At 38.3% G+C, this 24,808-nt stretch overlaps 3 protein-coding genes across 10 annotated transcripts; 1 reads left to right on the forward strand and 2 right to left on the reverse strand.

Annotated features, from left to right (window-relative positions):
- Positions 1 to 186: 186 nt before the first annotated feature.
- On the forward strand, positions 187 to 8,335 carry LOC139105341 (tyrosine-protein phosphatase non-receptor type 7). Of its 5 annotated transcripts, none has more exons than XM_070661386.1 (8): positions 187 to 434; positions 3,571 to 3,766; positions 3,870 to 4,061; positions 4,138 to 4,413; positions 4,496 to 4,900; positions 5,035 to 5,330; positions 5,406 to 5,615; positions 5,701 to 8,335. In XM_070661386.1, the coding sequence occupies exons 3-8, from the start codon at positions 3,921 to 3,923 to the stop codon at positions 5,810 to 5,812; spliced, it is 1,440 nt and encodes a 479-aa protein (XP_070517487.1). In that variant the 5' UTR covers positions 187 to 434; positions 3,571 to 3,766; positions 3,870 to 3,920; the 3' UTR covers positions 5,813 to 8,335. The 5 variants fall into 5 exon arrangements, with proteins under 5 accessions (XP_070517487.1, XP_070517488.1, XP_070517486.1 ...); XM_070661385.1 differs by having other exon boundaries at positions 188 to 434; positions 3,884 to 4,061; XM_070661384.1 differs by lacking the exon at positions 187 to 434 and adding an exon at positions 2,176 to 2,882 and having other exon boundaries at positions 3,884 to 4,061.
- A 1,278-nt stretch (positions 8,336 to 9,613) lies between these two features.
- LOC139105351 (GTP cyclohydrolase 1-like) lies at positions 9,614 to 19,953 on the reverse strand. 2 transcript variants are annotated; one of them, XM_070661404.1, is made up of 6 exons: positions 19,812 to 19,953; positions 18,466 to 18,749; positions 16,012 to 16,221; positions 13,578 to 13,743; positions 12,691 to 12,807; positions 9,614 to 11,444 (listed from the first exon to the last, which is right to left on the reverse strand). In XM_070661404.1, the coding sequence occupies exons 2-6, from the start codon at positions 18,641 to 18,643 to the stop codon at positions 11,315 to 11,317; spliced, it is 801 nt and encodes a 266-aa protein (XP_070517505.1). In that variant the 5' UTR covers positions 18,644 to 18,749; positions 19,812 to 19,953; the 3' UTR covers positions 9,614 to 11,314. The 2 variants fall into 2 exon arrangements, with proteins under 2 accessions (XP_070517505.1, XP_070517504.1); XM_070661403.1 differs by having other exon boundaries at positions 19,204 to 19,845.
- Positions 19,954 to 19,997: 44 nt separating this feature from the next.
- On the reverse strand, positions 19,998 to 24,805 carry LOC139105345 (saccharopine dehydrogenase-like oxidoreductase). 3 transcript variants are annotated; one of them, XM_070661394.1, is made up of 9 exons: positions 24,156 to 24,805; positions 23,700 to 23,875; positions 23,435 to 23,610; positions 23,047 to 23,366; positions 22,787 to 22,933; positions 22,620 to 22,710; positions 22,295 to 22,557; positions 22,097 to 22,128; positions 19,998 to 20,017 (listed from the first exon to the last, which is right to left on the reverse strand). In XM_070661394.1, coding segments are annotated over exons 1-9 (1,212 nt in total). In that variant the 5' UTR covers positions 24,158 to 24,805; the 3' UTR covers positions 19,998 to 20,012. The 3 variants fall into 3 exon arrangements, with proteins under 3 accessions (XP_070517495.1, XP_070517492.1, XP_070517493.1); XM_070661391.1 differs by lacking the exon at positions 19,998 to 20,017 and adding an exon at positions 20,903 to 21,459; XM_070661392.1 differs by lacking the exon at positions 19,998 to 20,017 and having other exon boundaries at positions 21,758 to 22,128.
- Between the last annotated feature and the right edge of the window lie 3 nt (positions 24,806 to 24,808).

Consider the following 24,808-nt stretch of genomic DNA (forward strand, 5'->3'; position numbering starts at 1 on the left):
TCAATATTCTTTCTCGGATCGTGTCGTCGCCGTTCATCGGGGGTGTCGTTGGGTGCCGCGGCGGTACGTACGAGGGGCGAGGCCACGTACCGCTACAGAGGGAAGGGTGGCTCGGTGAATCGTATCCGTGTCACGAATGCGCGCGTCTAGCTGCACACCATCCCCTCGCCCACCCCTTCGCGGTCAGCGCGAAAGAGGTGAATGCAGTTGGCCGTCATTTTGCAATCCGTTCAGACGCCATTCAGATGCGCTCGACGCGAGTCCGTTCCGACCTAGTCGCGCAATTTATCTGCGGAGCTGCGTGCCGTATCTCGTCGTCCACCACGATGCCGACGTGCGCAGGGTGATGCTGCCGAGCGCGACAATACTTTAACGAGACTTGACAGACCCAGCTCGAAGGGAGAATAAGGACCTTCTCGTTCGCCTCCGCAAAGGTATATGATCAATGCAGCTGCGGGAGCATGTGCGTCCCCGATACCCGAAAAAAAAAAAAACGTTACCGCGCACTAAAGCATCGCGTAAAGTCGCACATGCACCGCGTTGTATCTTGATTATTGCACGGCTATCGGCTTCCCGACACTTTTTCCCGACCGAGTCATGCGATTCACGTGTAAAGATTCGATTCGCGACGAGACCGCAACCTCGAATGAAAATTATATCAATAGCGTTATACTCTTCTCGCATACAACTGTATATAAGAACGTGCATAGCTGTTTATTGAACGAAAGAGATTCCCGTTTTTCATTCAGAAAAAGCCAAACTGTACTCCCTATTTCAATTGCATATATAAATTATAAATTTAAACATTAATTAATGTACGTTCGATACATTTTCATGTATCGATGTGGAAATTTTTTTACGTCCAGAAAATTTCTTTTTTCGACCACTAAGAGAATTGATAAGGAGCACGAGTCTCCGATTGTACGTAGACGAGTTTCCCTATTCTCGACCAATTCGTTGGAACGTAATTTTACGCAGATGCGTGTATCCCTAGGCGCAAGTGCGTGAGCTCTACCGAAATTTGTAAGCTTCCTGCGGAAGGATGAATGAGGGCCAGTTAGTAATGCGAGGGCTGCTCTGGCATTCGCGTAAGCTTTTCCGTTGCTCAGAAATACACCATCGTGTGCCAAGTTACTCGATCCTCGCGTACAGATTCTTTTCTTTCTGCGGACGCGTCTCATTCGTAACGCGAATCACGAACGCGTGCAATTTTAGGTGATAATTTAATTTTTTTTTTTTTTCGTCCTCTGACTAAGCGGCGAAGAATACCTCGATCGTTTTCCATTTTTCGACAAATCGTAGAATTTATTCCCTGCTTTCCACCGGCGGTTTATTCACGTTGACGTAAAGTTCGAGCCGGAGATTCATTTTCCGTGTGCTTATTGATTTTTAAGCCGTTAACAACAATGATCAACGATAATTGCCGTTATCGTACTATAACTGGTAAGTAAACGATGCTGAAATTGGTTTTTTTTTTTTTTTTGAGTATACTAGAAATGTAGGAAAGAGTATAGGAAAAGAAATAAAAACAAGAAAAACTAAAAAAGAAGCAAAAGAGAACCGTCGAAGTAATATTAAAAAATGGAAAATTATATCGTTTAATTTAATCGCGCTTTGAAAGCGTGAGGTAAGGAGATATAAAAAGAGTGAAGCGCAAATAATTCAGATTTGTAACGGAATGAACGTGATGCTTGAGCGAGAGTAAATGGCAAATATGGACATCCGGTTTCGTGAATCATCGCTATATTCTTGAGATACAAGTACGTAAGATAGTTAAGAAGATATTCGTGAGCTCGCTACTGTTGTAAACGACGAATAAATTAATATTTGAGCCCTGATTAATTTCCAATCTTGAATAATGTAAAATAAAGAAGTGCACGCAGGCACGACGATTACCAGAATTGTTCAAGTAATAAAAAGTATTTCCAATTTGACTTGCTAATCGTACGTGAACCGAGAATATTAATTTCATATATGTATATATGATATACTTGTTTATACGATAATTTTTCTTTAACCAGTCCAAATGCTCGAGTATAATTAGCAGACCAACCAACCACGTTGATTGTTCCGAATAATCGTCAGATTAATTTTAAAACCAATTATTATAATAAAACAAACGTTATCGAAAGACACTTAATTTTCATTAAAAAAAAAAAAGAAAAAAAAAAGAAGAGGGGGGCAATTTTTTAAGCAACTATTTCGGATAATCGCGCGAGGAAATAAAAATGGATCGTCCACGGCGTTACGACGATAGTCGGAAAGGAAGGGACGTGATTCATTCATCGTGACACTTTGACGTAAAACGGGACGACGATTCCGCTCCCCGTATCTTTCCATCGCGATGCTAATTGTATGAAAGATTCTTTTTTTTCTTCCGCGTCTCGAAGTCAAGCTACGCGGTGGAGACGAGGCCGCCGTTCGCGGTGACATAATCGGACGAACGTAAAACCGATTGTCGAATGCGACATCGCCGTCGTTAATCGCACGTGCTCTGTTTTCATTCACGTCAACTCCCACCCGTGAACGGCACCACGGTGCGCGTTTACATTCACGCCGCGGTTGGCCGGTGCCAATGGGCCGACGGAGGCCGCCGCCGCCCCGATTGGCCGGCGCTTACTCGCGGCGTACTACACGAGAGAGAACGAGAGGAATGCGATCGCGTAGCACTATGAATAGAACCGAAGCTCCGGGTCAAGGCATATGAAACGAAGCGTCTCTGTCGGCCAGTTCCGACGAGGTGTCCCGGCTCTGGTTTCGATTCCACGGCAATATGGCCGTGCCGCCGTACACGCGACCACGATTCCCGCAGCATCGTGCCCACAAATCGCACGCCGACCCTACGCTGCTCGCGGTATTGTCGTACGTCCTGCTGGCGAAAGGTATCGATCAAACGCCCAGTGTGAAAAGTGTGATATTTCCCGCTTCTTGCCCGCCGCCCGCACTCGCCCGTCCGTATGCCAACGCCGCTCCGCACATCCGCTCGCTATTATTACATCAACGAGAAAACAGGATATGATTTATTCGCGATGCGCCCGACTTTGGGATGGTGTTCGACGCGGGCCGATAATCAGCGGCACACGTGTATATGCGTGCGTACACGCGTGTCATTTGTCTTGCTTGCGCTGCGCGTTTACGATTAACGGCCGACGATTGACAAACGAACGATTGACAAATTTTACGTGCGTTTTTGTTCCGTAATATTATCTCGTTTCTCATCGATTGCGTCAGCTTTCCTTCGCCGCACATTTCACGGTGCATTAATTTTGGTTTTTATTCTATTCCATCGTAATTTATTGGGACTAACGAATTATTCTTTATATTATTTTTACTGGGAAATATCTGTTGTCGGTCTACGTTTTACCTTGATGTCTTATTGTAAATTGCAACGTGCTCGTTTTAACTAAAATCATATGTTATATTTTTGCTACCTGGTAAAGAAAAAAAAAAGGATAAATTCGAAACGCGTACGACGTACAAGTTATGCAATGTTTATAACCCTTCACGGTGTCGCAAAGCTTCCACTCACTCTACAATCCATATGCAATTTTATTGTTGTTCTTATTATAGATGGTACAAGTGTTTCCTTGACTCATCACCATGCAAATGATATTGATTATTACGATGCAACAATCAACAATAGCGATAATATAAGTCCTCCGGAAAAATTTTATCTATTTGCTGAGCAAAAGTGGCATAAGGATACACTAGTGCCAATTTCCTTATTGCCCTCTACGAAGGGAATGCCTACGAGATCCCATCACAGGTAAACGCTTACGTGTTTGTGCAAGACCTCACAATACCAGCTGCAATCACGTCCCAAATATTGTTTCACAAAAGTATATTAAGATATATTCTTTGTCTCAAAGTATTTTTAATACAGAATTCGGCAGTCCGTGACAGGACTGGATGATGCTGGAATGGATCTCCAAGTGGCTCAACTCAACAGTCAGACAGACAAGGAAGTACATTCCAGGACGACTTTATCATGGCTAGATTGGCATTTGCCTTACTTTGTAGCGCTTTGTGCAATCACTGGCACTATCCTTTTTACATTCCTAGTAAGTGGTCCCACACTTTTATACAATACAGAAATACGAGTAACTCAAGTATCTATAATGACGAATGTTTTAACAGATCTTGTTATGGCTACGAAAACAAATGTCGCGTGAAAAAGATACTGAAAATGGCGATCGGCACGGTCTGGTCGAGGAAGGTGCCGTTTGTCAGCCAGACAAATCAACCAAAGATACAAAGGAGTCTGTGGAAGCTAAGTGGGTTCACGAAGCGTTCGCCAAGCAATCTGCCCCCAAGTATCCAGTGCGACCAGTTCCTCAGACCTCTTTACCCGAGATGAGAGAATCTACGTCTAAGAATACAATACGACCAGTTCCTCAAAGCTCTTTACCCGAGGTAAAAAAAAAAAATCTACCTAGTATCTACATAAACGTTAAAGTATTCACGTTGAAAATAATGAGTTTTACTATGTTATCAGTCCCTGTCAACGCCCGATCGTAAACCAGAAGCGATACGTATAAAAGCAAAGGGATTGCTAGAGAGACGTGGCTCAAGTACAAGTTTAACAATCGAATTAGCACCAGCCCCCGAAAGTCCGCCACATATGGTTACTCCTACCCGAGAATGTACAACGGAAGAGTTTCTGCTGAGCGCAGGAAACGTACTGTCCAGAGCGCAGTTGAAAAGGATTGCCGAAAGCACGGGAACGTTGCATAAAGAGTTTTGGGAGGTGCCGCTAAACCTGCCGGAGAAGGTGGACATTTGTGGCTCGGGCGTGAAGAATCGGTACAGCTCGGTTTTGCCGAATCCACAAACCAGAGTGATTCTACCAAATACCTCCGACGACCCGCTTGTCGGATACATAAACGCCAACTACATTCGAGTATGTAATGATTTTCAATACTAAGAGTTATATCTTAAAAAAAAAAAAAAAAAACTTGCCCAACATATGAAGATATGCAGCGTTTATTTGCAATCAAGTCGAATTGTAATCTACAGCGGAAAATGAATTTACAGGGGTACGACGGCGAAAGCGCTAGGTACATAGCGACACAGGGACCATTAGCAAATACGATAGCAGACTTCTGGAAAATGATCTGGACAGAAAAAGTTCCTGCGATCGTTATGATAACTAGGCTGTACGAAACGTCCAAGCCGAAATGCGAGGCATATTTCCCCTTCGACGTGAACAATCGGATACAAGCCGGACCTTTCGTAATTATCGCTAATTATATCGATACGAGAAACGGATATACCGTCAGAACTCTAGAGATCCGGCACGAAGGAGAAAGGAGACAATTGCAGCACTACTGGTAACTAATTATTTCTGCTAATTACTTTTAATAGCTGCAATTACTAAATTTGCATGTATCAAAATGTGTCTATAGGTATGATTCATGGCCGGATCATGCCGTACCTCAAACTGCTGATGCACTCGTTAGCATGGCCGCGGAAGTAAATGATCTACCAGGACCAGTCGTCGTTCATTGCAGCGCAGGTATAGGACGAACTGGATGTTTTATAGCGATAGGAATAGGAATGATTCAACTCTTAAGAGACGGAAATGTCGACGTGCTGGGTATTTTATGCCAGATGAGGTAAGGCAATCGATTCCAGAAGCACGCATTAACTTTATGTTAGATTTTCAGAAACGATACAAACGTTCTCCTTTTAATATTTTAGATACGACAGAGGAGGGATGGTACAAACGGCTGAACAATATGAATTTATTCATAGAGCACTTTATCTTTTCGAGCAGACACTAGATAGCAAACCGTCGACTTCGTGCAATTGAATTGATATAACTGCTACTATAGGAATTTCTTTCGCTTATTCTTTCGTGAAACGGGGCTTTATTGTTGCCTAAGAGAATGTCACTTCGCGCAGGGCTATGTGCTTATCATAAAAAGGAAAGAAACAAATTTCTAACGAATCTCAATGTTAGCCTGTGAACCGACGCTCTCATCTTTAATCTCAATATTTAAACGAGTTGCGCCTCGTTTAATAAGCTGCCATTTTCTACTGCCATGACAAATCGTTGACAATTGATATCAATCACAGAGCTCAAGGTATTAAACAAAAGAAGGAAAAAGAAAAAAAGAAAAAAAAAAAGGGGGAGGGGAAAAGAAAGAAAAAGGTTCACCGTCGGAGTGCATTTTCTAAGCAGGTGCTTTTTAAAACTAAAGTATCATAAATAGTTTAACGAAGAAGGGATATTTATGTTTAAAATAACGCGCGACTTGAACAGCGCGGCACGTACGCTTACAAATCAAGATTATATTATTTTATATAAGTTAAAAATTAGAAATAATATTTAAATACGGCGATAACGTATTCACGACTCGAATCGTAAAATTTATATCTAAAGATCAGATGCTGAACTTGGGATTTAATTATCCACACATTCCTCGTGTGTTAGGAAGTAGTTGATAAATTCCAATAAAGATTTAAATATACAAAGATGTGTAGAAACGGTTTCGTGATCGTGTTAACGTAATTGACGACACTAACACTGAATATACTTGTACAATATTCTTCGCTATTATCTCGGCGCATCGCGATGAAGTAGACACATGACAAAAATTAACTAAATTGTCCCAATGTGTAAGAGATTAAGCGTAATTACTTTAATATACTGGTATATAACGTTAAATGTGAAATTATATGCGCGCGCGCGAGGATGTGTACGTGTGGCTGTGCGTCTGTGTGTGCGTGTGTGAGCGCACACGCGATTAATTGTTAAAACGATTACTAATTTACGGGACCCAAATCGACTAAACATCTCATATTTTTAGTTTCCATTTTAAAGTACACTTTACGATCTGTTGCTTTCATTTAATCGATTAAGACTGAACACGAATAGTACAAGATGATTTAAACGCAAAAAGGGGAAAAAAAGAGATAAGAGATTCAACAATAAATAATCTCAACGAGAGTCAATTTGATAGAGAAATACGAGGTGCAAATGTTGTCACAGCGACTGTACTTGTAATGTGCCCAAGTAGCAGATCAATATTCTTAATTATATTGAACTGCGTTACTCGGATATGTCCACGAGTGTACTTCGCTTCCTCTAACAATCTTTCACATTTATTTATCAAATTGAGACTGATTTAATATAATAATTATTTATATTGTAATTTAACTTAATAATAAAAGACCTTTAGCGATTAGAGGTAAAATTATACTTATTCAAAATGAGAAATATTATTAAAGGAAGTAAACGCATAATATATAATCTTCACTCTTGTGCTTTATGTAAAAAAAAAAAAAAGGATGGATCTGGATTTATTTATCTCACCGTGAAATTAATATAGGACGAAAGAAACTGAATGTACGATAATTGTGAAAATCGGAAATGTAAAATGCCTTCGCCTGGCGACACTTCTAACGAGAATCAATATCACGGTCAACTGTGACGTTTCTCGATTTCAATACGTGAAATTCGGATCGACTTGGGTTTGAACTATTGCCACGAATTTGGATGACAATAAGCGATCATCACGGCGTTAATTACGTTCTGTTAATTGACGGAGACGCGATTAATCCTTCTCGGCCGCTAATACTTTTCCTAGACTATTTCATAGACAGTAGAGAGATGATAATCGACGAGATATATTATAAATACGTAAAGTTCTTGGCAGTGTCAGCTCGAGTAACGTTTAAATTCATGATGCGTGCACTGCATGGAGTTGGATGTGATACCAGACTCGTTTTTGCACGGTCCACCTCGATCCAATTTACATGAATAAAAATTCAAACTATACGAAGTGTAATCCGGCTCTTGCATGCACACAATAACATACAACGCTATCATATATGCGGCGTGGGTAAAGAAAGTAATATCTTTCGACATATATCCAGAATATTGCAGCTTCATCGCTTATCTATCGTTTACGAATCGTTGATTTGAAGGCTTTGAAAAACGCATGTATATTTATGTATATACATAGGCGTATATACGTACATGTAGAATATATATATATATATACACAAGTATATACATATATGTGTGTGTGCGCGTGTGTGTGTGTGTGTGCGTGCATATCGCGTGTATATAAATTGTACAAAGGCAGAGGGAAGCAACGAGAGAAATTATTTAAGAGTACGCATTTTGTTTAAAAGAGACATTATTTATGAATGCGCAAAGTTGCAGGTGATTTGTGCGCAAATGTATTAATAGGCAATGGATAATAAACGATAACAATAATAATTATATAACAATAATGAATAGCAAAGGTAATAAGAATAATTTTAGCAACCCCTCGGTGTTCAATTGTACTTATGGTGTAATAAATGTTTATAGTGTCCATACATAGATACCGTGTATTAAATGTGTGACTTCCAATATCTACCGGCAGTCGAGATCGAGTTTGCTTTAAAATCTTTTATCCCGAAGTGATACGACATTTGGCGAGAAACGTCGCGCGAGTCGTCGCTTACGAAAATTTCGAGGAGAACCGATAGTTCCTTGCGTCACGATCGGAAGAGCGGAGGAAAGAACGAAACGGTCGGTGGAGAAAAAATTGCGACAGCACGGAACGCGGCAGCGTCTCGAAACGACATACATGATCGTCGAGGTAACCGGACGATTTAACAATTATGTATTTTGTACTCACGTGCAGGAACTAGTCGAAGCAGCCGTCGATATCGTCGCCAGTTGGGTGTGCAGGACCCGCAGACTTCGCAGGATCGCCGCCGGAAAGTCGTCCAAGCGGCCGATGACTCTGTCACGTCGTTCCATCTCGTCGATCTCTCAAAGAGTAACCAACGCACTTCCGTATTCACATTCAACGCATCGTTGCACGTGCTCACACACCTTCGCCCGTCTCTCTCTCAACGTCTCCGCAAGAAATCACGCGTTAAATCCCCTCGGAAAAAACCGCACGATTCCATCTTACGCGACTCGTGCCGTGCGATTCCGCGCAAACGTTCGAAGTGAACTAAGCCGCGTCACGTGATCAACCGTCGCGTCGCTCGAGAAGTCGGTGTCGTCGGTGACAAAGTGGCGGCGCTGCAGGTGCCTTTGAGAATGTGTTGGATACCCTGAAAGACGGATATGGCGTTTGCTGCGGCGATGGCGACTAGCGTACGTGATCATGTCGTGGTGTGCGTTGAGTCTCACACGGAGTACGTGTGTACGTGTGCCATCGAGCGCCGGTCGTCAAGGACTGCGCGTACGGAAGAACGCGCCCTACCACTACTTTCCCCCTACTCGGCGGCTGAGGGAGGGGATCGAGCGGAAAAAGTCACATACGCTAGCCGCCGTCGCTGCCCATAAATGCCATATTTGCCTTATAATGCTTATAATATAGTACGTACTGACCGGCTAAGCGTTCGTTCTGCGGCGACGGCGGTAATGTTCCAATCTTTTAATCTTTCCAATTTTTTAAGCGAAACGTGCGATTGAGAGAGAACGTCCGAAAACAGTCGTCTACTAGTAAAAGCGTACTACACTCTCTCACTCGCACGCGTTCGTTTAACCGGGTGCGCACGAGACAAACGAATATATTATTCGAACGCCGATATTTCGGTCTGTTCTATCCGCATACACCGCGCGCCGGTATAGCGTCAAATAAGATATTCATTTATGTTTTTAATTAATTTGACGCTATGCCGGCGCGCGGTGTATGCTTCAAATTTATTTTATTGCAAAAAATAAATTTACATTACATTACATTAAAAAAATTTACTGTTAAAAATTATCTATTTACTTTTTGTATTGTAAAAATCTATATTTTTATATAATTCAGTATCTGCTAAGTGTTCGTAAATTAATATACTTTCAGATAGAAAAAGAAAATTCTTTATAATCGAATTTAACAACGCTTATACAACAGAAACTAATTCGTAAATATCTTCGTTATAATTAACGTAAAATACATCAGGTGAATTCATTTAATAATATGTATTCCGTGAATAACGGAGAATGAATCTCCGAGGGTGAACGATTCAATTTTCCCTGAGAAACATCTCGGTGGATAGGCAAATGTGGTGTATGCTTTAAAAATAATGTCGTTCGGAGCTCGTTACGATGCGCGATACTTGGCTGTAGCATTGCGCATTTCGCAACAATTTTTTCTTATTTATTAAATTAAACTAAGGCGCAAATATGACTTAATAAAAAAAAATAACGAGCAACGTTTGATAATAGACACGACTAACATAAATTTTCTGAAACAAAACTAATACCGAAATATGTAATTTTTTTTTTCTAATTCAAATAAATTAAAATAAACCTTATCCATATTTTTTTTATTATTGCCCTAGTCACAAAATGCGCCTATAAACGAACGACTAATAAAAATGATAAAAATGAGTGATCACGCGACGCAAATTCGTGATAATGCGAAACTCGTGGCTGTCGAGTTTCGCAACTGCGAAAAACGCACGCGTTAAACAAAAAAAAAAAAAAAAGAAACGCTGGATATCGCGGAACGCTTAATACAAAACTGAATCGTGAAAGCTCGCTTGGTCGGCGCGAATGAATCTAGAAATCGAGCGCGATTCTCTTTCAAAAAATTCGCTTGCTTGTTAAATGTATAATTTATTGTCACGAGAAACGCGTCGATTGTTGCGTTGTGATTGCCGAAAGCTTTTGTTAAACAATTTCCTAAGAAGCTCCTTCGTAAGCGACGAACTCGCACGGGTAAAGACGCAGCGAACGTAAATTCGTTACGACGGGATTATTGCTGATCCAGCAGCAATTTCTCGTCTCCATTCACGCACATTTTAGAATAATACATTCTCAGACTAAATCGCTATTCTTTTTCGCTGCCCTTTCGCGCCGAAATGTACGTCGCTTGTCTGTTCCGTCACAACATGACGAATCGCTCGCGAGTTATCCGCATGGTCATCGTTCCGAAACGCACGGATATCTTCGTGGATGATAGTGGTGCATCGTAATCGTCGCTATTGTCAATGTCAGTCGATCAGCAGTTTGAGCGCGTCTTTATCATCGCGTACGCGCATCGAACATCGTCTCCGCTACCCGATATTGCGCGCTACTTTCATCCGAAAAGCCTTCGCCTCTGGACTTTCATTACATTTACGATACACGCGAAACCGTCGTCGAGATTAACTTACACACGTGATTTACAAAAATGAGTGGAACGTATGCTGGAAGGGACTGTTGTGTTGTGACAACGACGACGACGACGATTTCGTATCCGTGCGAAGGCGAAGGCTTTGTAACGAAGTAACGATCGAGTGTTGGAGGGCAGTTAAGTCACGCGCTAAAATTTAATGGTCCCACGCGGTGGCCGACGTTGATGACACCGCAACGGAGTTCGGTCGTTTACTTGTTGTGCACCAGATTCAGGAACTCCTCGCGAGTCTTCGGATCGTCCCGGAACACACCTAGCATCGTCGAGGTCACTGTCTTGCTGTTAATCTTCTGCACACCTCTCATTACCATACACATGTGCCTGCAATAAATGCAAAATAATTTTTTTACTTTTTAATTCTAATACCGAGTTTGTGTGTGCCGTGTATATAATTAAATATGCGGTAAGTCACTAAAGAAAATCACAAAAAAAGAAACCGTACCGTTAGAGCTCGTGTAACAGATATACTCGAATGTCATAATCGGATTCTGATATTTTACCTTCGCGAGAAACAGACATTATCGATTCGCAAGCGGGAGGATTTGATTAACTGATACATATCGTATCGCGAGCAGGTTTTCTGACTTGGGGAAATACGTGCGTGCCCCGATGTCGTAATTTGACGACCGCACGTCGCTCGTAACGATCCGTAATCGCTCTAGTCTGTTATCGGTTTATCATTTTTATAGAATAAATCGACTTAATTAGTCGTTTATCCTCGAGTCGAGCAAAAAGTCAACGTTTCTAAATTATTTGCGCAAGCTGCGACGAGAATAGCGCTGGTTTTCGCGAAAATAACACCCCGTTAAGGGTTATTAATTATTGGTTTATCAATCTCGCGGGATAAGTCGGCTGGTGAGGCAATATTATAAATTATTCGCGCACTAAAAATAGTGTTGGTGCGCGTGAAAATAACGCCGGTAATAGCATTACTCGTGCGACAAGATGACAAAAATACTTAGCCCTAATGCCTGCCGGGGTAATGTTACCAATAAAGATCTATTTGCATAAACGAAGCATTCTCGGAAGATATCTTTCGATTATGATTCTATTATCTGATATTTCAGATAAAAACGCAACTGTCGGAAGTCACGAACGTAACATGATCTTCCTGTTCTTTTTTGCTCACGATTGCGTCAGGCATGCTCCACGTGCTTTTTCCATATTAATCACACGACACGATTAACAACCCCAGCTGGTCATCGAGGTGACATTTGCACACCCCCGCTCAATTTATTGCTCGCACTAATGCATACGTCGTGTAACAAATAACCGGATCATTACGTGAGTGCTTTAATAATAATTATATGCAACACGTTCACGTGGTGGCACAAGGTCGTGTTTCTTCGAGATCGTTTCACTTGCAAAAAGTACTCTGCAAGCCGTATATAACCACTGATTGAAAGGAAAACTGCCTTAATCGACTTGACATCGTGGTCTCGCCCAAAGTCTCTTATAAGTAAAATATATATAATTAAAAATTATTTTACATACATATACATTACTATGTATTGTGTAGTTATATAATTTTATTATGTCATTATATTGATTAAAACTTTATACGTACACTCCTTCGACCACAACGGCAACTCCCGCAGGCTGCACAGCCTTCGTGACCGCTATCGCAATTTGTTTCGTAAGCCGCTCTTGGACTTGGAGTCTTCTGCTGAAAATCTCGACGATTCTGCGAACAAGAAATTCTCATATCAAGATCATTTTTAGAAACTTCGGGTTACCGGAGCCGTTAAAATCAAGGTCGAGTGCATACATAAATATTCTTTCTTTCCCCAAATCCATTACTAGGGAGGATACTTATAAAAAAATAAAATAAAAAAATTGTTTTAATGGTTTTGAAGTACACTTTCGTTTGGCCAACGCACTGAAAGTGTTATATAGGTTCTGTTTCCATTATCGAACGTTTACTTCGCTTTTAAGCGGGTGTTTAACGAGTAAATGGAGACCCCGGGCCGTTACCCGCGTGAAAGTGCTTACGGTCTTAGGCGACCAGTCTCGTCATATTCTTTCTTTTCGCGATAATATGTCACTGATCAAGGCCAGGACTAGTGGACGTACAACTCGATAAAATAGTTCGAGTGGCGATCGTATATATTATAGATTCCAAACAGAGAAGCGGAGAATCCTTCTTTCTGATTTATGCAAATGCAGATTACTACGCAATGTTACACTTTAGAAAAAGAAAAAAAAAAAACATAACGTATAAATTAGACATTCATCAATACTTAACGTTAATAAATAGTTGGCACTAACGAAGGAAAAATGTATGTGGCAGAATTGTAATTAAACGTTTTATTTAAGCAAAAAAAAAAAAATTCGTCCTTTTGACTTGCAGATAATGCAGATATATTTGATATCGAGTTAATCACTCGTAATTAAAAAAAAAAAAATCGGTAAACCGGATAAGATCTTTAATTATTTATTATTCAACGTGATTACCTGGCAAGTTTACTGAGGCCCAGTACTTTTTTGCAGGGTAGATAACCAATCGACACTTTGCCGTAAAACGGTACCAAATGATGTTCGCACATGGAGAACATCTCGATATCTTTTACCACCACCATCTCGTCGTGATCTTCGTCAAATATCGCATCGTTAATTACATCTGTAACAATAATATTTTTATATTAAATTAAGCCATACAACAATTTCGTCAATAAATATTATAATCCTTAACGAGTTTCATAAATTGCAACATTTGCATATATTATAATCAAGTATATCGAGCAGATCTTTGGTGACGTGCGATCTTTTTAACTTAAGCGACATTTAGAAGGTGAGCATTGTTTCGCGAAAGAAACGTTCTTTCGTCCCAGTAGTCGGGTTATCCTGGCTGTGATTCATTCGATATTGACCTACTTGCTGCACCATGGATTTTAGTGGTGGTGCATACATACGAGCGGACGGTTGGCATGTGCCTGTTGCTAGATAATGGTAGTGCTCTCCGCACGGTTTCCACGGCAACCTTAACAAGAAACACCCTCGTGATATTCGACAACGATGAATGAAACGAATTCGTCTAACCGGCCACAATCAGCCTTTAAGTTTTCCAAATTGATTGCGTAGATAAGGGTGGGCCTGATCATAATTTTTAATTCGCCGAGTTCGCGAGGAAATTTCCTCTCCTCTGGCATCTCCTGCTAAAGAATACTCTCTGACTATAGAGCACGATTCTGTGGCTTGATGGTTTAAACGTGATCGGCTTGGTCAATTCGATTAACTTTTATGAATTGCCACGCGTGCGGTATCTTAAGAATTCGGTTGCGTTAGAAACCCTTAGGAATTTATCGACCAGAAATTATATACGTGCGTATAGCTATATCTAAGTAGAAAATTAGGATTTGTTAAAGAGGATTCGAGCGGAAAGTGGGGTAAAATAGAAGCCACAAGTGGAATGGTCCGCGCAAGAGGGTGATTCAATAAGGATAGTTGAGCTTTCGCACGAAAGTGCCTCTTGTTTCAGAATCACCGGGCCGCATCCGTACTGTTGTTTAACCGTGAGAGCTAAATCAAAGGTCTCTCTGTTGTTCAAGCTAAGCCGAGATTAATTAAAGTTCCTCATCCATCACCTGCAGATGCTCTTAGTTTCAAACAGGATTGTTAAAACGGTATTTAATTATCGTGAGCAATTTGGATAAATAAGCTGAAACAAACTCAAAATTAAAAAAAAAAGCAAAAAAAAAAAAAAGAATTTTTCGGGTTATTGGAATAAATATAAGTTGAAAAGATGCACAAGAAAGAAAATTTCTTTAACTGAAACAAAGTTATTAAACGAGAAAGAGTTCGTTTTTTCGTATCAACTAGTGATACGTGTAAACTTTTCTCTGAATCTCCGCAAACCTCGTAATTGTTCGATAGCTGTGACATTTATATTGAACGTACGTGACGCAAAGGAAGAAAAAGCAGAAGAAATAGATGAAAAGGATTTCCCACTCAACTTGTGCCTCGTGCGTCCCTGAAAGAACCCCATTTATATCAAGAGCTTTACGCTCTCCTTTCTGTGAGTCGCACTCGAATCCCACCCTCTCACCCTTTTGGCGTCTCATTCTTTTTCTCTCCTCTGCTTCCTCATTCTATTCGCAAGCAAGTTGAAAGTTAAAAAAGGCGAGAAGTGTGGTACTTTCACAGAATACAGTACGCTTCTCTGTGTAATTCTGCGCTATATTATTCACAATAAAAGAAACTTTACAGCGCGACGATTTCTCAGTTAATTACTTTATTACCCTTGCAAATTGTATCCTTGACTTTGATATAAAGCTAGTTCTGAACTTCTTCAATTTTCAATCGGAAAAAAAACTACCATTCTCTATCGACATGTCTTTCTTTCTGCTCAAAATTATTTAAAACTTATTACTTTTAATTCTTATTTTTAATCAAAATGTTTTTACCCAATCTGATATGTGTTTCAATGAATTAAAATCCAGAGCACTGTTTAAAAAAAAAAGTCAGAGGTTCTATTAATATCCCGCCCATCAAAATATTGTAACGATTCGTAATCGCAACGGTAAAAAAAAAAAAAATCAGATTTTATAAGAACAGCGACGATCGGTTGCCGTTAAGCAATAAACGATGAATCGCAATTACGTATAATTACCGCTTGTAAAATTTATACTACACAGATCTTCGAGTGGAACCTTGCGTTAAGTGATCGTTAAATCAAGGCTGCACTATTTTCTCTTTTTTTACCTTTATGTATACATCCGTTACAGTCATATTAATTTTATAATTATTCTAGAGTAAAGTCAAAAAAAAAAAAAGAAAAAAAAAAAAGAAACAAAAAAATTAAAAAATACAAGATATAGAAAGAGAGATTCTTCTATATAAATACTATAATAATACATTCTTTTTTAATGATCAGAATAACTTCCCTTACCTTCGAGACTCTGATCGTAGCCTTTCGTGAAAAAGAGCATTGCTTTCGCGGCACGTTCCGGTGTTTTCAGAAGTCCTTGCCGTTCTGGATCTTCGCCCAACGAACTTAAGAGAAGCTTGTAGCTTTGGGACATTTCCGGTATCATTGCTTCCCGCGTCGGTGGTCGATGGTCTAACTCCAAATCGTGATGGAACATACACTTCTCGTGACCTGAAATATAGTACTGATTAGTCCGAAGAACAGAATAATCGAATATTAATATTTTATTAATCATATTTTCTATAACACCGCTTATAATATTCAATAGATTGATTTTCGCTGAGCGATAACGTCGGGCTGGATAACACTTCGTTATCGCGTGTCACGACCTGTGAATCGCGTCGCGCGCATAAGCGGTATACAGTGTCTACGGTCACCTCACGATTGAATGTTTCGCATTCATTATGTACGAGATAAGATTTCTTATTAAAGAGAAACTGGAACTCCCTATTTTGCCATCTATTCATATTATGCACTATTTTTCGAAATGACTAAACAAAATTGAAAATCCTTCTCCAGAATTGAAATAGTTGAATTTGTATCACACGTGTAACAAGTCAAATCGAAGGGTATCTTTAAGCAAAGAGTTTGCTTAAGTTTTCCGCGATTATTGCGAAACCGTTGGCAAGTCTGAGGTTTTCCCTATCGGAGCTAATCTCGCAGGAAAATTCGCGAAGCAGATGCAGCACGAGGCAAGCGGCTCGCGTCGAATAAATCTGCTTTTGCGTAACCGTTGTCATTTCTATTAGTCACCGAGATTCAATGACCGATTCAATCAATTTTCACAATAGCCTGGTAAGTTGATCGATTAATACCGAGATCCGCGCGTGTTATCCTCGCGGCACGTTGTATACTTATACATTACAACGGCCTAATTAACAATTGACAAATGATCGCGAGGCTGAGTAATAAGAATTTTGCGTGCGCTTCTCACGGACGATCTCTTATAATAAGCCGCTAAAGAAAAGTGTTCTGTATGTCGTGCGAGAACGAAAATGGAGCGAGTGATTAAAATAGGTACGCATTTCCATTTAGTATACGTAAACGGTGCGTAGAAAGTGCTCGGCAAAACGGATTCAAGGTTTCGAATGCAATATTATTCATGGACTTGCGAGCGATCGGCTTCTCTAAGACAACGATGACGGAGAAGCGCGCACGTTCACGTTGGAAACCTAGTTAGCCAGTCTCTTCCTAATGAACCGTGTCGCGTAATTGAATTCAACTCCGACGACAAAGCGGTCATTAGAGGCGACGGAAAATTCGTTCGATACGATATCGAAAGGGCAATTCCGTTATCGAATTTTGCTAATTTCAACATAGAAAATAGTTCAACGGCGTAAGAACTAATAGTAAAGAAATCTATTCCGTTTTGGTACACGACGCGCAACAGCATCGACGATAATGGCGCAAGAAATAAAAATCACTTTCTTTGTATTATAACTTAATGAAATATTCATAATATCCGTTATTTCGAAAGTTTAAAAGTTTCATAAACGAGAGATAGCGCCTTAATTGTCGTAAAGATGGAAACGTTTCTTTCTTTCCCTTACTCCCTCTCTCTTTTTCTTTTCCTCCCCCTCTTCTTTCACGTCTAAAAATATCTCTATAACAATTTCTAGTAAATTAAAATGGGCTAATCACGACGAAATAGTTATCTACACATCCCTTTTCCTCAACCTCTCAAAAATTAAGTTATAATACAATATCGAATTATTCTTACAATTAACGAATAAAATTCTCACGAGACTTTCGAAATTGCGACCGATCCTCTTATTGTCGCGGTGAAATTTTCACAATTCACTGATTACATCTCTCGTCGGAAAGTATCCTGATATCGTCTCATTACGTATCACATTTTTATAAGTTACAGTTATACGTTGCACATCACCATAACTGTATCTTGACGACGTACTGAAACAAGATTCACGGATGTTCCATAAACGGCACTGATTATAGCAGCAAACACAAAAAGATAAAAACGATTGTTAGAAAATCTTTTATCCCGCGACTAATCCGAAAATATCAGTTTTTTTTTTTTTTTTTTTTTTTTTTAATAATATCACTTTTCTAGTAATCAATCTCATAAAATTACTGTCTCTACGTATTAATGTGTTTCAAAATAATGATGTATAATGTGGTCGATGTAATTCGTTGATAAAAATTAAAATTGAAATCTTAAACGTTTGAAATTTCTCTCATTCGCAAACGTGTAAGTGTGAATAGAATTTCATAAGTCTACTTAAAACTGACGTGTATGACGAGATACGAGCGAGAATTACGTAGACCGTGTTTACGCCTATCAATTGGCTCGATAAACATTTAGTACGATGCAGGGATTGCGATACACCGCGTTACAATTATAATATTCGTCTGTCAATTTTTCGCAATAGTACTCGGTATTTTAAACCGCAGTACCTTTTGTCGTGGATGTACGTGGCGTTCTTGGTGTACCGGGAATATCCAGATCTGTTTCCTCGATATTGTCGCTCCACGAAACCGTCCTCAGTGGTAAAGGCTTTTTCATTATGATTGATTTGTCGTCTTCGCCGTCGTACATCTTCAACTTCGCGCTTTGGCTCGATATTCCGTTCATGGCTGGGAATCTTACAGACGGCGATCGTTCGGTCCTTCACACTTGTTGCAGTTCGGAAGGTCAGAAGGTTTCCGAGATGTGCCAAGTGGTTTGAGATAATCACAACCTAAAAAGAATTGAAAAATCTTCAAGTGTTTCAGATACGAAGTACTTCGATGTACACGCTTTTGTGTTATTGAACGATTAACAAGACAGACATTTCAATTTTTTAACGCAACAATTAATTAACGCAAATGTTGTCTATAAAATATGCAGAAAACAGATTAAAATTACAACGATAACGGATTCATTAATTTGTCAATTAGAAAAATTTGTAGAATAAAAAATACAATTATTAAATCATCGAAGTCTCTCTTCACTAGACATCACTCGCAGTAACCGCTTGACATTTAACATTTATCGTATCAAGAACTTCATGTCACGCGTACGAAAAACAATCGGGTGCTGCTCGCGAATCAAAATAATTAAAATTAAAATTTTTAATATACAAACCGACAGAACAAATTCAGAATTTCTAAAACGAAGCTTATCGAGATCTGTAGTTAGGTTTCCGAACTTACTTTTAACGCGGCTGAACGGTTCGCGAAAAGAATTGTATTTGTTCTAACGATGAACGAGAAAAATTTCGGAAGTTACGCGTCAGTCACAGCGCGGCGATACATGCGAGGACGACACGTGCAGAACAGGTGGAGAGACGATTGCGAGGAGAGAAACACCGGCACCGCGCGTGACGAGCGATGGACTCGCGGAAGAGCCGCAACGCGAACGAGTCTCAGGACGGGTGAAACGCGACTGATGCGAGCTCGACCAAGAACGTAGACCGAACGTCACCCACGAGTTCTTCCGTATATATGCGCGCGGCCCCTATATCTCTCTCTTTTTCTCTCCCTTCGACGGCTACTCCTACTATATCACAGAATTACAAGACTATCTCACGTCAGAGATTGTGGAAGAGAGAAAGAGAGATAGAGAGAGAGAGAGAGGGGGGGGGAATGATTTTTGCTTCTTTCAAGTTAGAAACAAGTGCCAGGGTGCGGCGCGCCTATACAGATGTTACATGAAATCTAGACTATTGATAAATATTGAATCGTTCTAATATTTTATTAATAAGTCGTTGGGATATTGTCGAGTCGCATCGAGAGAAGGCAAGTTCTTTAGTTTGTGTTACCGAATTTCATATCATTTCCTCCTCTTCCTCCTCCGTGCACTTATGATCGACAATGCGGAAATTACTTCGTAGGATTCAAGACTGCCTGGCCCTCAAGATTCGACTGCATCTAGGAAATTAATAAAATCATGTCCCGTATTCCCATGGGTCTTCGCTATTTTTTCCCTTTGCATTTTTACGATCCTTTCACATTTTTTTCGTCTATCCTGTAAAAAAAGAAAAAAGAAAAGAAAAAAGAATTATTATAAGTCGGGAAAATCTTACTTAATGGAGATGTTAAGAGCTACTGATAGTAGGCTATCTCGTTTCATCAACAGAAAAACCCCGAGCTTCTTCCTTCATATCAGCTTAAGCAATAATTTGAAAAACCCTTAGGGAACTGAATCCGGGATTCCCACCTAGTTAATTTCAAGAAGAACGCGCAACGACTATTAAGATATAAACTCAGCTCGACTTTTTTTCTCTCGTTTTTCCTCATAGAGTTATGCTAATTCTTTAAACAATTAAATACATTTATTAATAACTCTGTTTTCTCTCTCTCTACATATACAGGGTGTCCGCGACACAATAGAAATAATTTTGGGGATAAGTAGGGCTTTATAAGAGCCGGAAAGTACCTATGTACGTCACGGTAAATCCCAACGTCGGCAACCGGTTCTTATAACGCACGTTACTTTTTCCTCAGGAGAAAGAGACGTGTTTAGACTTCGCCATTAAATTGTTGCTCGACAACTCATTTATGACAAATGCATTACATTAATCTGTACCTCACGTTTTCCAAATTACTCATCCAGTTGCACACAACTACATTTCAGTCATACCTGGCTAGACCCAAGGCTAGATATTGGCTATCGTGTCAAAAAATTGTTTTCATTCTCGATAGTGAAAACGTTTATTGACAAGCCGGTCTCGATACTTTTTTTTCAACATCGTAAAATTTCCATTAATTGAAATGCTTGTTCTAAAATCCAATTCCATTATTTTTTTTCTTATTTGTCAAGTTTCAAAATTCTTATATGTAATAAGTAAAGGAGGTCTCGGTTATCCTGAAAAATATATATAAAAAAAAAAAACATTCCATGTGTAAACGTACTATTTCGTTGTCCTCGGATGTTGTAAGTTCTGTTCTTTATTCGATTTCGGATTGAAGAAAAAAGGGAAACAATGAAATCACGTTTCACGGTAGAGCGAATAGACGCGTTTCGCGTTAACTCATTCTTTTTTTGTGACAAACGTGACCTTCCGTGTAAACGAGAAGTCGAATAAATTATATCACGTGCAAGAATGATTGTGATAAACGGCATGCTATATTTCTGATCTATACAATCGCTAAAAGTAAAGTGGTGTTTTATTCAAAGGATTTTATTATTAAATTAACAAAATCCTCCCGAATGATATAGTAGACATATTAAATCGATATGTTGGCTAGACGATCTGAATTAAAATATGTAATTATACCTACACTGTGTATCGTAACGCAAACGTTTTGCTTTTTTCCTGAGATATCTTGATCTTTTTTTCTCCATTTTTTACTTCGTTATTTTTTCCAATATTCTTTACCGTTTTATTCAATAATTTGAAAGAATTTTTAATAAAAGATGATTTACAACAAACAGATACATAAATATATATCTGTAAAAGAAACAAACTGAAAGAAAAAAAATTTTTATTTATAGCGCATTATATTATTCTATAAAAAAAATTGCATAAGATATCTGAATTCCTTTTTTTTAAATATGAATACACACATCCATATATTATTTAAATTGAATTTAATATCTTATACAATCTTAATTATGTATAAAAAATTTGAAAAAATGTAACATGTAAAGTATACAATTAATTGATGCATTTAATTAACGCTGTCTTGAACGTTTATTTATTAAGCTATAAGGACATGGGACGATTTATTTTAATAATGGTAAAAATAAAAATTATGCTGAAAATTTTATTACATATATTGTAATATTAAAATATATATTTAAATCTTTTTCCCATTTTTTAACATATAAAAAAATATAAGTAGTTTTTACTAACCTACATGGATTACTTTGTTAAAACTATCTCTTAAAATATCATAAACCCTTTTGTACGTAGATTATAAATATAAAATTTAAAAAATATTAATATCAAATGTTAATATCGCCATCAATCAAAGAAAAATTAAAGTGTATTACAAACATGTTACTACAAAGTAATATCATTATATCTTTATTTTTCGATAGATGACATTACTTTATATTTATAATCATGTTTATTCATTTGTTCAATTAAAGATGTCTTACCAAATGCAGCACCGGGAGTGAGCACTCCTCCGCTGTAAAAATATATCACCGAAATAAAGCTAAAGTTCAACATGTAGTAATTATAGTTACTTGTCTATTCAATTGCTTATACATATTATACATATACGACTTCGAAGTTTACAAGAAGTATACTATATTGTAAATACAAGTTTTATAATAATTAATTAATTCACTTACTTGTCAGGCATTTTGTTAGCCTCTTTAAGAATTGTTATTGCTGATAAGATCACCAGGATACTGGTCATTTCATATGCAGGAGAAACACCAGTAATTTCAGTGATTACTTCTTTATTAGGAGGATTTATGTGTTTGTCGGTAGGTTTAGCCAATTTTTCAGTCCATCCAGTAGCTTTAAACGTCATAGAAAAATGGGTCGATTTCAATATTTCTGGATCCGGATTTTCGTGAGTAATAACACCATTCGTAAACAGAGAGGGATACTGCAAATATCAAGTTTAACGTATTGTCTTCCTTTCGTTTTGATAAATATTTTGATATCTACCTTTAAGAGTAAGTTACGACCACACGATATGCGAGAAAAGGTTAACAAAATCATACCGACAATCGACATCAGTAGAAGCCCAGTAAAAGACCTAGTATAAACAACCATAAATTAGCTAAAATTACTTCACAACTCTTGTAATATATTTTTATCGATGTTGTACTGACAGTAATGTGTGATAAACTTGAACTTGTGCAGGTCTCTGGTCATATTTGTCATATAAGAATCGCTGTGTACGATAAGTTAGTGCACGATCGGCACTTCGAAACAGTACAGACCATCCAGCAGAAACATCACTTCGATGTACCAAATTTCTGCAACGTTATCAACATAAGTTATACATAACTTTTAAATATTTCGTATAAGTATATACAATTGATTTAAAAAATAATTTATAAGTGTATATAATATTTAGTAAAATGTATACTTTGATTTTAGTTTTGGTGTGAATGTAGGCAACTTGTTAGGATATAATTGATCGCGTAATCTGCGCAGTTCGTTTGCATGAGCCAAACTATATATTGCAGATTCCCAAGTTGCAAAATTGAGAAATGATTTTTTATTATTGTGATCGGTTGTCCACAGTCTCAAATAGATTTCAACACTATTGACTTCTCCTCCAAAATTTTCTTGTGTGAAAATAATTCCCAAATCGCTAGGAATACAATCAAATCCGCAAGCGCTTACTATGTAAGTCCCAGCTGTTTTTGCTGCTTCGTTATATCGTAATTGCATTTCTTCCATAAACTGTAAAACAAAAAAAAACATTAATCAATAGTCATTAGATTGTTACAAACATGTATATATTAAATTACCTGTTCTTCACCAGTGACATCAACATAATGAGTACGAGTAGAAATGCACGCTTTAATAACTGGTTCTCCAAAAGATCTGTATGGGCCACAAATGTTGACTAGTACTTTCGTTTGCTCTGTCATTTTTTTAAGAGATTCCTCATCATTTACATCAGCAAGAATAATAGGCACATTCTCTGATGAAATACACATAACATAAATAGGTTCATTAATAATAAAAAAAAAATTGATCTGCTATCTTTTAAAATAATTAACTTCAACCTACCAATATCTGAAGCAAATTCCTTAACAACTGCATCTAAAGCTTCCTTTCTACGACCAGCAATACCAAATTTGATTTTCTGCTCCTTACAAATACGGGATGCATTTTTTACTGTGAATTTTCCAGTAAATCCAGTGGCACCAAATATTACAATATCCAAACGATTATTTGCCATGTTCCTGCAAAATTATAGCCTATTAGTGTAAATAATATAAATTTATTACATTTATTAATTTTCCTAATAAATTAAATAAAATAAATACAAAATAACTACAATATAAAAATTTTGCCAATAATTTTAATTGATGCATTACGATTAAAAAATTAACAGTTACGTAATATCAACGTGTCGGCAAGTCATGTAATTAGACCGGTTAAACGTGAATGAAAAGGATCATAGTTCAAATGTAATTATTTCGTACAATATATAAAAGAGATAAATATAAATAATGTACGTACATGAAAATATCACAATAATTAAGGGCCACAAAGGTGCTTTCTTTCCGAAAAAATTTTTCTACGCAGCAATTTACGCAACCTGTAGATGACGGTGCCGTGGACCGTAGTGGTTTGGTATCGACATTCGACAAACGCGTACGCGTTCTGCGGTCGACAAAAATGGCATCGTTGTTTATACATTGCTGGAGGAAGTGATACCGCTGGAGAGAGGGATATTTAAGTGCGCCTATTTATAGTAATGCACACTTTGTAGCGGTTATATCATGACTAAAGGTTACAGAGCGCACGTGAATTGTCATTATATTCAAATATTAGTTAATTTAACATTTTTTTTCTAATTATAACTGAGTGATTTAATCGACAAATATCGCGGCATATTTACATAAGTACAGATTCACGATAACTCGATGCATACATATACAATTAATTTCGTTATTACGCCCGCACTTATGTATGAATAAAACAAAGAATCACGGCACTCTAAATATGTATCAAGTCGAGCACCGTGTGTCGACTGTCAACTGTTTTAACGGCTTTTTGGCACTTGGCAACGCAGATTTCCCGAGCGCTTCTGGTGGCCAGATCCTGAAGTTACGTAAATGAGACAAATAATAATTTACAAAATCATATAAATAACATAATATCAATAAAGA

Source organism: Cardiocondyla obscurior, linkage group LG09 (genome assembly GCF_019399895.1).
Source record: "Cardiocondyla obscurior isolate alpha-2009 linkage group LG09, Cobs3.1, whole genome shotgun sequence".
In the NCBI taxonomy this organism is placed as follows: domain Eukaryota; kingdom Metazoa; phylum Arthropoda; class Insecta; order Hymenoptera; family Formicidae; genus Cardiocondyla; species Cardiocondyla obscurior.

Bases quoted from the DNA above. Each gene is read 5' to 3' on its own strand.
- LOC139105345 (XM_070661391.1), bottom strand. The intron at 22,711-22,786 runs GTCAGTACAACA...TGTTTATACTAG, and splicing joins CAAGTTTATCACACATTACT to GTCTTTTACTGGGCTTCTAC. The intron at 22,129-22,294 runs GTAAGTGAATTA...ATATTTTTACAG, and splicing joins GCTAACAAAATGCCTGACAA to CGGAGGAGTGCTCACTCCCG.
- LOC139105341 (XM_070661383.1), top strand. From the start codon at position 3,414: ATGTTATATTTTTGCTACCTGGTAAAGAAAAAAAAAAGGATAAATTCG. The intron at 3,767-3,883 runs GTAAACGCTTAC...TTTTTAATACAG, and splicing joins CCTACGAGATCCCATCACAG to AATTCGGCAGTCCGTGACAG. The intron at 4,901-5,034 runs GTATGTAATGAT...ATGAATTTACAG, and splicing joins TAAACGCCAACTACATTCGA to GGGTACGACGGCGAAAGCGC.
- LOC139105351 (XM_070661404.1), bottom strand. From the start codon at position 18,643: ATGAACGGAATATCGAGCCAAAGCGCGAAGTTGAAGATGTACGACGGC. The intron at 13,744-16,011 runs GTAAGGGAAGTT...TTATTGTTACAG, and splicing joins CTACGATCAGAGTCTCGAAG to ATGTAATTAACGATGCGATA. The intron at 12,808-13,577 runs GTAATCACGTTG...TCTTGTTCGCAG, and splicing joins GGCCTCAGTAAACTTGCCAG to AATCGTCGAGATTTTCAGCA.